Raw genomic sequence first — 11,834 nt, 5'->3', positions numbered from 1 at the left:
TTAGCTAGCCAGAAAAGAAGCTAGCTAGCTAACAGTTAGTTTGTATTGTACATTTTTCTCTTTATAACTAGTAATGGATTATAAAATAAGACTTACTTGCATCAGTTTTGCAAAAGCACCTGTGTGAAATGTATGGTTGGTGTTCCATAGTGTAAGCACACTTTATGGGTCATTGTTTTACCCATGTGTGTAAAAGTGATGTAGAAATACAAAAATTATGTTTGTTCATAATGTTAGAAAGGAAATAGGAAAATAATGAAATGTGTGATCAAAAACCAGATATTTAATACATATTAAATGATGAAATACATTTACTTAAAAAATATAGCAAATAAACAAAGGAAATGAATATGGGTACATTTTTACCCATGTTGTACATTATAAGACATTTGCATAGCTTGTGTATCAAGGGGTTAAACGCAATCGACTTCAAAATGCGCCATTCGATTAATTTTCACCCTCTGTATTTTTTGTTTCTTTAAAATTCATAGAGTTATAAAAAAAAGAAAAGATTTCACATTGTTATATGGACCTAATAATTTCATTTTGAGCTGACAGGGATTTAATCCTGAAGATATTAAATTTAACACTTCAGCAGCAACTACACATATAAATTCAAGTCTTGCGCTCACGTTTGTTAACTTCGATACCACCAAACCCACCTAAATTGGAAATCAGAATACAAGAAGATAGTAGGGTCAGGAACCTCAATTCCGTGACCATTCTCTGGCTAAAATGTTTTGACGACTGATTTCAAGTTTCAATCAATCAATCATGTTTATTTGTATAGCCCACATTCACAAATCACAATTCGTCTCATAGGGCTTTAACATGGTGTGACATCCTCTGTCCTTAACCCTCAACAAGAGTAAGGAAAAACTACTAAAAACCTTTTTAACAGGTAAAAATATGTAGAAACCTCAGAGAGAGCCACATGTGAGGGATCCCTCTCCCAGGACGGACAGAAGTGCAATAGATGTCAAGTGTAGGAAAACATCATCAGGATTAAAGTTTTTAGCAGCATCGATGAGGGTAAACATTTTTCAATACTATATGTGAAGCAGTCCTGCTGCAATCATAGTCTCTGGTCAGCAGCAAGATCACGATCCAGCATCAGGATTGGATCCACTATAGTCCACAGTTATTGTCCACTGCCGCCAGTTAGAATCCATTATCAGCTGCCGCCTCGGTCGTGGTCCACCATCAGCCGATGCCAGCGCGACAAAGGAGCCTCCATTACCACTACGATCAGCAGACACGATACAGAATCCACCGAACTGGATCCACCATTGCGACCTCTGACGCGCGATCCACAATCATATCTATGGTGCGGCCACAGCTGTGGCCCTGCATCCGCGGGCGCTAAGGCACAGAAACTCCGGGAAAGGGGTCAAGTTAGTAACATGTACTGATGAGATAAGAATTACCTTGATGTGTTAGGGATGGAGAAAAGGAGGGAGAAGCAGGAGAGGCAGGAAAGAGAAGCTCCGTGTGTCTTGTGTCATAAATTCCACTAATTAGCTCTAACTATAAGCTTTATCAAAAAGGAAGGTTTTGAGTCTACTTTTAAACAAACAGAGCGTGTCTGCTTCCCTAACTGAAAGTGAGAGATTATTCCACAGCAGTGGGGCTTGATGGCTAAAAGCTCTGGCTCCTACTCTACTTTTAGAGACTTTAGGGACGACAAGTAAACCGGAATTCTGGGATCGGAGTGCTCTAGTAGGTTGATATGGTATTAACATCTCTTTAAGGTAAAAAGGTGCCATATCATTAAGGGCCTTGAAGGTGAGGAGGAGAATTTTAAATTCTATTCTTGATTTAACAGGAAGCCAGTGTAGCGATGCTAATACTGGGGAAATGTGCTCTCTTTTCTTAGTTCTTGTCAGGACACGTGCTGCGGCATTTTGGACCAGCTGCAGAGTCTTAAACGACTTACTGCTGGAGCCTGATAATAGTGAATTACAGTAGTCCAGTCTCGATGTAACAAAGATTTTTGAGATATTATGCAAGTGGAAAAAGGCGGTCCTAGAAATTTGTTTTAAGTGACTATTAAAGGACAAATCAGGATCGAAGATCACTCCCAAGTTCCTGACTGTTTCATTGGAAGCAAGGGCAATGTCATCTAGCGCAGCTATATCATTAGATAATGTTTCTCTAAGGTGTTTAGGGCCGAGTATTATAACCTCAGTTTTATCTGAGTTTAATAAGAGAAAATTGCGGGTCATCCAGGTTTTTATGTCCTTGAGACATGCTCGAAGTTTAGTTAATTGATTACTTTGATCAGGTTTTATTGACAAATATAACTGGGTGTCATCCGCATAACAGTGAAAATTTACCGAGTGTGTCCTGATAATGTTTCCTAGTGGAAGCATATATAATGAGAATAAAATTGGGCCGAGCACAGACCCCTGTGGAACACCATGGTTAACTTTGGTGCGCACAGAGGACTCATCATTAATTTGTACGAATTGGGAGCGATCAGAAAAATAAGATTTAAACCAGTTTAGGGCCGTTCCTTTAATGTTAATTAACTGTTTTAGTCTTTGTAATAAAATTTTATGGTCAATTGTGTCGAATGCTGCACTGAGATCTAACAGAACAAGGACAGACACAAGTCCCTGATCTGAAGCTATTAGAAGGTCATTAGTGACTTTTGCCAGGGCTGTCTCTGTGCTGTGATTGGTTCTAAACCCAGACTGAAAGTCTTCATATATATTATTTTCCTGGAGAAACTCACACAGCTGATTGGCTACAACTTTTTCTTAGATTTTAGAGAGGAAGGGGAGATTGGATATTGGCCTGTAATTTGCTAAAACCTCTGGGTCTAGGGTGGGTTTTTTGAGTAGGGGTTTGTTTACAGCTATTTTAAAAGACTGTGATACATAACCTGATGATAATGACAGATTTATTGTGTTAAGTAACAAACTATCTATTAGGGGCAGAATTTCTTTAAGTAATTTAGTTGGAATCGGATCTAAGATACAGGTTGTTGGTTTAGAACCTGAGATTATTTTGGTAAACTGATCACGGGTGATCAGAGAGAAGCTGTCTAAGTAATGGGAAGGATTCTCAGCCGTTTCTGAGATCTCTGTGGTTGGAAGGGTATTAGTGCCAATTGAGGGCAGGAGATGGTTGATTTTATTTCTAATAGTTAGAATTTTATCATTAAAAAAGGTCATAAAGATATTGCTATTTAGGGATCGAGGAATACTGGGTTCGGTGGAGGTATGACTCTCTGTCAGCCTGGCTACAGTGCTGAAGAGAAACCTTGGGTTGTTTTTATTCTCTTCTATTAGTTTTGAATAATAGGCAGCTCTTGCTTTGTGGAGAGCCTTTTTATATTCTTTAACACTACTCTTCCAGTCTAGGAGATTTTCAACACTGTTGCTGGAGCGCCACTTCCTTTCTAATTTTCTTGATATTTGTTTCAACTCATGTGTCTTGGAATTATACCACGGAGCTAATTGACTATGTTTTACACATTTCTTTTTTAGAGGCGCTGTTGAGTCTAATGTTAATCGTAACAAGTCTGCAGAGCTATCTACGAGGTGGTCAATCTCAATAGAGCTCGGGTTTTTAAAGAATTTGTTGTTTATGTCGACGGATAATACGGGTTTAAATGTAATCGGAATTATTTCCTTATATTTAGCTATAGCACTATCAGGTAGACATCTAGAAAATGAGTTTTTTATTAGGGGCATATTCAGATAATGAAAAATCGAAGGTTATTAAATTATGGTCCGATAGTACTGGATTGCGCGGAAGTACTGTTAAATGTTCAATTTTGACACCGTATGATAATACAAGGTCAAGTGTGTGGTTACAACAATGAGTAGGTTGATGTACACACTGACTAAAACCAATTGAGTCTAGTATTGAAATAAATGCTACGCTCAGGCTATCTTTATTATTGTCAACATGAATATTAAAGTCACCAACAATAATAATTGTATCGGTCTTTAGGACTAGGTTTGATAAAAACTCAGGGAATTCTGTTAGAAATTCAGTATAAGCCCCAGGAGCACGATAAACTACAGCAAATATGATTGGCTGTTGGTGTTTCCTGGATTGACGTGGAAGATTAAGAAAAGGCATTCAAATGAGTTGTAGCTGAGTTTAGGTTTAGGATTAATTGATAGACTGGAGTTAAAAATAGCAGCAACTCCACCTCCTCGCCCGAGTTCCCTGGGAACGTGTGAATTTATATGACTGGGGGGAGTAGATTCATTTAAACTGACATATTCATCAGGATGCAGCCACGTCTCAGTAAGGGACAATAAATCTATGTTGTAGTCTGAGACTAGTTCATTAACTAAAATAGCCTTTGAGGACAGTGATCTTATGTTTAAAAGACCACATTTGAAAGTCTTAGTTTCCTGTGTTGTTCCAGAGGTTGTGTTAATTTGTATAAGATTATTGTGAGTTCTCGCTCTGTTATTGTTTAATTTAAATAATTGAATCGGACGGTAGACAGAGACAGTCTCTATGCGGTTGGGTGACTGATCCAGAGGGAGCGCAGAGAAGTGTTTAGCACTGCAGCTCTGCTTCCTGGTCCCAACTCTGGGTTGTCAAGGGATGAGCGAGTACAGCATTATCTGTATCTGTATCTGTATCTGTTAACCATATGAATTATCCGTATCCGTACTCGGAGTGGGCGGGGCCTAACCCGGAAGTGGGTGTGATTTAACCCGGAAGCAGGCTGGTTCAACATAACTTTCTTTTTTAACTTTGAATTTTTTTTATGATTTTTTTATTTTTTATTTTTTTTTAATTTATTTCCACACCAGGTGTGTGTGTGTGTGTGTGTGTGTGGGTGTGTGTGTGTGTGTGTGTGTGTGAGTGAGATGCGAGGGACGTTCATTGTCTCCCGGAGAAACGAACACTCTGTGTCCCCAGCACAGAAAGACGCGATCCACATTCGTTCACAAGTCACACAGACTGGCCTTGCTATTTTCACCTTACATTAACACTTAAAGTTTAGTGCAGTGTAATTGTTTGCCGTGATAATTAAATGCCAGTGTGATAATAAATGACAATTTCAAACCATACAAACTGTCATGTTGTACTGTATTTAATAGAGGTTTACTTTACTGTAAAGTAAGTGTAAATGTAAAGTGAAAACAACAAAACCAGTCACCATGACCCGTGAACAAATACAATTCACGTCTTTCCAAACTAAAAACACAGAGCGTTCACTTCTCCGGGAGACAGTGAACGTCCCTCGCATCTGCAGCGCTCCTCTACTGAGCCAATGCAGGTCTCGTGAAAAATTTTCCAAAGACTCCTACCCGAAGACCCCATGGAACAGTTCCGATGCGCAGTGAACCTGAGTGACTGAGAGACAGAGAGCTGTTCTGTGAGTGAGTGAGCAGAGCCGTGTGTGACGGGAGGAGCGCTGTGACGCTGTGTGAGGATTTTCATTCAGTCCGAGCACAGATAATGACTCCGATTACTTGTATAATAATCGTACTCGGCAAAAGTGCTTTATCCGTACCGGATACTCGTTTCAGCCGAGTATCCGGCTCATCTCTAGTTGTCATGTAATAGACTGGGTAATATTCCTAGATAAGAGAGCTGCTCCATCCCAAGTGGGATGAACGCCGTCTCTCCTAACAAGACCAGGTTTACTCCAAAAAGTTTGCCAATTATCTACAAAGCCCACACCATTTACAGGACACCAACTCGACAGCCAGCGGTTAAAAGACAGCATGCGACCAAACATGTCCTAACCTGTTGTGTTAGGAAGAGGGCCAGAGAAAATTACTGTGTCCGACATCGTTTTTGCAAAAGCACACACAGACTCAACATTAACTTTAGTGATCTCCGACATACGAAGCCGGGAGTCGATGCTGCCGACGTGAATTACGATTTTACTGTATTTGCGATTAGTTTTAGCCAGCAGCTTCAATTTGGATTCGATGTCTCCGGCTCTGGCCCCCGGGATACAATTGACTATGGTCGCTGGTGTTGCTAACCTCACGTTTCTGAGAACCGAGTCGCCAATAACCAGAGTTTGTTTCTCAGCGGGTGCGTCGCTGAGTGGAGAAAATCTATTTGAAACGTGAGCTGGTGGGTCTTTAATCGTGGGCTTTCTAAGGGTAGCACTATGCCCCCTCCGGACCGTCACCCAGCCGCCCTGGGCTCCCGGCTGCCCGGGGCAGGTCGAGGGACTGCTAGCTGAAGCTAAACTACGGGCTGAGCTACGTGGCTTCGCTGCGACTAGCACGGGACTGCTAACTACAGCTAACGGGGGTTCTAAGCTGAGGAGCCGAGCTTCTAAGTCGCTAAGCCTCGCCTCCATCGCTACCAACATACTACATTTATTACATTTACCACTACTGTTAATGGAGGCGGAGGAGTAAGTAAACATGAGACACTCGGAGCAAGAGAGAGCGGTGGCGCGAGAGGGAGAGAGAGAACACATCGCTGCTAAAACTACGAGGGTGAGATTTAAACAGAACACAGACTCACAAAGCACCAGAGTGTAGGGGCTGGTATGTGAGGGTGCTTAACTATATACCGGTGATTTTAGCCGTAGTAGAACAGAAAGACAGTTGTGTTTTAGCGGAGGAGCTAATTCAGATAGCGACTACACCACCCGTGGCAATAACAGGAAGTGACGCAGCACGCTTGATTTGACTTCTTTACACCTTTTATAAAAGATTTAGCCCCCATGTCCCTCGCAAAAATGTCGGCAATTTTCGCTAGAGGGCCAAATCAAAAATGGCAGCCAGCACCATCTTGTAAAAGTAACTTTTTTACCAGAGCACCTAGAATAATGTATGAATACACTTTTTGGGGTAAATTGACCATAAGGATTGTGATTCTGACATAATTTTGCCATTTAGACATCATCTTGACCCCGAAATCCAAGATGGCCACCACCTGGTAGAGCGAAAACTTTATTTTTGATATACAAATTAACCTTTTAACCAGAGCACCTAGAATAATGTATGAGGACACTTTTTGTGGTAAATTAACCATGAAGATTGTGATTCTGCCATCATTTTGACATTAAGACATCCTGTTGACCCCAAAATCCAAGATGGCCACCATCCGGGAAAGCAAAAATGTAAAGTTTTATACACAAATCAGCCCCCAGGTCTCCAGGAGATGGGTGATGTATGTTCTTTAAACATTTATTATTATGGAAGGACAAAAACAAAGAATATCAGAAATAAGTTTTATTTAATAACTGTAACTTAAGAAAGGATAGAAAAACACTTGAAACATGCCAATAAGAAATCATTGCACCCCAATAATTTTAACTTTTGGTCATTAAAAAAAATACTACAAATTGTTAATTACAGGATGCTTTCATGTTGTTAAATGCTACTAATTATTCTAACAATGTAACTGGTGAATAATAAGGACATTGATATATAAGATTAGTCCAAATCAGAGCATTCTGCCTCACTAGAATCTAAATCACCACTATCCGATGAATCCCATCGCCTACTCTGCACATCATCATTTTTCTTCTCATCCAATCATACTTGCTCTCATCTTCCTCGCTGTCTTCAACTGGCCTTGATGCAGGTAGATGAGTTGGAAGAGCAGGTCGTGTGTAGCGGACAGGGCGACAATAACTATCCAGCAACTCCCATCCATGTCCAATTGGCAAGGGGTGGTGCTTAAGGGAGGGATGGCGTACTAGATATGCCAAGGCACAGGTGGAACAGGTGGCTCCTGTGTCCACACCAGTGGACACAGGAGCTGGGTCCGAACCATAGACTGTATATAAATCCGAACTCATGGGTAAGTTTGGCAGGCTGTCGTGTTGGCAGGACTTCAACCACCTATGTATTGCACAATATTTAATAATATGTAAATTTAAAAACAAAAATTAACCATAACCATTTCAAATTTAATATTAATTTTTTTTTTTAATTTAGATTAAATTAAAAAATTTAATTTAATTAAATAAATTTAAAAAAAATGCGCACGCACATCCTGTGCAGAAGCCCATTGCTCACATCCTGCGCAGAAGCCCACTGCGCAGGAATTGCGCGCGCAGGTATTTAAAAAAATGTTTATTCATTTCATTTAATTTAATTTAATTTAATTTTTATTTTTATATTTAATTAATTTAAATTTACATAGTGTAATATATTTTGCAACTAATAGGTGATTGAAATCCTGCCAATTTTGAGAGTTGAGTATATTGCCGGCACGAAGATAAGAAAGTTTGGGTTTCAATCCGGCGACCTTTGTGTTGAAGAATGACCACTCTACCCACTAGACCAAACCGCCTAATGACTCCCGTGAGGAACTAAGCACCCCGATAAGATGGACAAATTATTGTGTGTGTGTGTGTGTGTCCGTGTAATTCTATGCGGCTTTTTATACACACTTCAGAAAAAATATTTTCTACTTTACTACCTTACTTAAAAGTTACTTTTATATTTTGGGATTTTAGATACTGGAGGATTTAACATGCTTTAAAAACCTGTTGTTAGAGAATAACCCAGTAGTTTCCAAACTTGTCTTCTGCTGTTGCTGGTTTCCATGTTATGTCCTGAGGCTGCCCCCTGCTGGCTGCTGGGTTCCTCTGCTGCTCTTGCTTGGTTTGTGCAGCTTGTGATTAACTAAAGCTGTCCATAAAAGAAAATCTTTATTATCCTTCAAGGGCAATTTGATGTACAACCAGCAACCAGTGCACGACAAAAATAAACCAATATATACAATGTAAATAAAACACAATATAAAAACCCTATAGACTAAGTAGCAGGAGAAAATGAGCTTTTAATAAATTAATTGATAAGTCGAACAACAGAAAATGACCCGTCAACTATTTAGATATTCTAGAAACATTTCATTCTACTTTTAATTTCCTCTTGTGTGTCTAATTATTAATAATGTTGTTGACATTTCCTTGATAATGTGTGGAGGTTTTATTACCTCTGCTAAGGAGGTTATGTTTTCACCTCTGATTTGTCAGTCAACATGTAATAAACTACTGGACCAATAACCACAAAACTTGGTAGAAGGAAGCTGCATGGATCAGAGATGAACCTGTACGGCTCTGTTGACCTCTGCTGAGTGCCAGTCTAGTGAATGAATCTGGAATCCTCTCTCAAAAAACATCCCCCCCCCCCCACAGGGTTTGTAGTGTGAAGCTAATGAGGTGTTTTATAAAGATGTGATCAAAAACATCAGACCAAGTGAATCCACTTTATTTCAGCATGAACAGAAAAAAATAAGGGAGTTTCATTTCACCGTTAGCAGTAGGACATACATAGCATGAAGGTTACTCTATCTCTTCAGTTACTAATAAAGCTCTGTTCATTTAGAGTGACAAACAAAGGGATATAAGAACTGGGGTTAATGAAAATGCAAGAGAATTCAAAACCAACACAAATTAGTCCTCCCCACGTAACACTAAGTTTTACTCAACCTGCGTCCCTGAAATTCAAGTATGTGTCCCTTCTGTATTTCCAAAAACACTTTTAGCATTTAAAAAAAAAACACTGGCATGAAAATAAATTAAACATGGACACTACAGGGGTATATCAGGCAGTCCATGCCCAACATACTATATTGCCATCTTTCTGCAGAAGGAACCTGAGAAACAAGAATGCATAACACATCAGTATCATTACTTAGGTTTCCATGTCTGTGACCAAACAGCTGCACTCCAGCTGTTGTCCTGAATGAGCTGTGCTAATGAAAGAATACTGCATAGTCACATGCAGTATGCGTTGAGAGCAGAACATCCTGGTTTAAATGCTACTATCAACACATCTCCTTTGGTACTCTGTGTGCAACAAGCAAACTGTGTCAGGGTGAAAATTAAATTAATTCATTTTGTATTATTATAATTGTGTACTGACAGGAGAAATATTACGTCAAAGTCATATGGATGATGGGTACCCAGTTGTAGCGATGGATACTTGTGTATTCAAAACAAATGAGATGTTAAAAGACCTACCTCGAACATAAGTAACCGTCAAGTAGATAAACTACAGGTCTATTAGAAGAATTTAGATAAACCATAAATATTATAAGAAAATTTCCTTCTCAAACTTCTCTGTTTACACCTTAATCATAATATAGCTTAGAAACCCAAAGCAAAGAATTAAATAATTTCAACATGTATCAGTAGACATTCAATTATCTGAAATAGTTTTAATAAAACATGCACTTGTCAAAGTGTAGGTGTTCGGATTCCTATCACTTGTGCACATGTACAAACTTTCTGGAGGCCAAGTATGAATTACGAAATGTGAGAATGGATTTTAAAAAAAGAACTGTACTTGTGTAACAGTGTATTGTATATAGGGGCATCATTGTCAGCCGAATAGCCAGTTACAGTTTTTAAGTGCAATATTGAATTAGCTTGGACCCTTTAAGAATGTTTGTATTAAACTATGAAATGGTCTCAATCTCCTTATTCGCCTTCCTTCAATGTTTCTTCTCCCTCTCCCTCTCTCAGCAGCAAAATGACAGGCTGGAGGCAGGATCACATCGTTGGGTGTCGGAGGTCGGCCATGGCGAGTTGACTGGCATATGACGTTCCACTCGTTCCATTTTTGTCGACATGACATGATATGCTATTAGTACAGCTTATTTCAGACTCTTTATATTTTTTGTTATATATTTTTATAGCTTACAATTTTGTCTGCCTGTGTGTGCATCTGTATACAGTCTAAAAGTTATTGTGGATGCATGACAGTTTGTGTGTGTATGTTGGGGCGCGCCAATTTTAAATCTCGCCTAGGGTGCCAACATTGCCAGGGCCGGCCCTGGGCTGCATGATGTATGTTGATGACGTTACGCCACACCAGTTCTCCAGGGGCTGTCTGATTATTTTTTTAGAATAAACTTCACCTGCTTTAACATGCTGACCTCAGCAGCCTCAGTTACTCAGTGCTGCACTAGATCTGCCACCTATTTTGCAGAGAAGACTTGAAAAAGCTACTTGGGTAAAGTGGAAAACTTTAGCAACCTTTGCTTGTGTTGTATTTTCCACTGTAGGCAGCAGCTTATGTTTCCCATACAATCTCAGCTGTCCTTTCAAACAATTGACAGAATTATGAAAGATTTTCTTTAAGAAAGAGAAAAATCAAATGTGATTGAACAGAGTTGAAAACATTTATTCTTAACAAAACAGTAAAAGACGTTTAGACTAGAAACCCAGACCCACTGTAGAAAACCGACACTTAAACACCCATTAAAGCCAAAGAGAAATCCCTAGAGCGACTGCCCAGAGTGGGAAGCTTAGCACTGTTACATGCTGCCATCTAGTTAGGAGATAAAGAAAGGTTTGAAAAAGGCAATAACTCGAAATGTTTAGTTTTCAAATAAACAAATGAATTAATAAAAAAAAACTCATCAACTGTTGGAAGCTCAGGGAGGCTGAGTCCTGTCTTTAGTCTGCATTGAGGTATAAACAGACACCCTGGAGCACCCAGTGGGAGATGTCAATGGTGGTGAACAGGTCAGCCTCAAAGACCAACCCCACACCCATCGCATTCCTCCGCAAGGAAGTGGTGTACACTGGTGTTCGTAGTGTATCCTGTGGTAAAGAAACATACAAAAAATCATCACACCTTTCAGAAAAATGATCAAAATAGTGAACTTAAGTGTAGAATGGAGGCAAGCAGTTCCTGTGGTCCACACCTGTAACCTGAGCTGGCGTGCCTCTATGGGTATGACTTTGAGAATGGGCAGTTCAGTAACCAGAATCTTTGGTTTACTCCTCACCAGGCAGCTCTTCTCCATGTCCCAGTCTGCTCCCTCCAGATACAGACCGGACACAAAACAGCCTGCAGGTAAAAAGGGGATCAGTCTTAACTCAATTCTAATTACGCTGCAAAAGGATAAAAGTAATT

The 11,834-nt window shown here is 39.7% G+C and overlaps 1 protein-coding gene across 1 annotated transcript in view; it reads right to left on the bottom strand.

Moving 5' to 3' along the window:
• Nucleotides 1-11,371: 11,371 nt before the first annotated feature.
• The window catches only part of LOC133001564 (dynein axonemal heavy chain 10-like), a 31,076-nt gene continuing 30,613 nt past the window's right edge, over nt 11,372-11,834 (bottom strand). The window contains exons 78-79 of the mRNA XM_061071171.1: nt 11,623-11,768; nt 11,372-11,518 (exon numbers count right to left, since the gene is read on the bottom strand). Coding sequence (XP_060927154.1) covers nt 11,372-11,518; nt 11,623-11,768 — 293 coding nt within the window. The remainder of the gene's footprint in view (nt 11,519-11,622; nt 11,769-11,834) is intronic.

The sequence above is a fragment of the Limanda limanda genome, chromosome 5 (genome assembly GCF_963576545.1).
Source record: "Limanda limanda chromosome 5, fLimLim1.1, whole genome shotgun sequence".
Classification (NCBI taxonomy): domain Eukaryota; kingdom Metazoa; phylum Chordata; class Actinopteri; order Pleuronectiformes; family Pleuronectidae; genus Limanda; species Limanda limanda.
The sequence above is the reverse complement of the archived record's forward strand: the minus strand, read 5'-3'. Positions and strand labels throughout refer to the sequence as shown.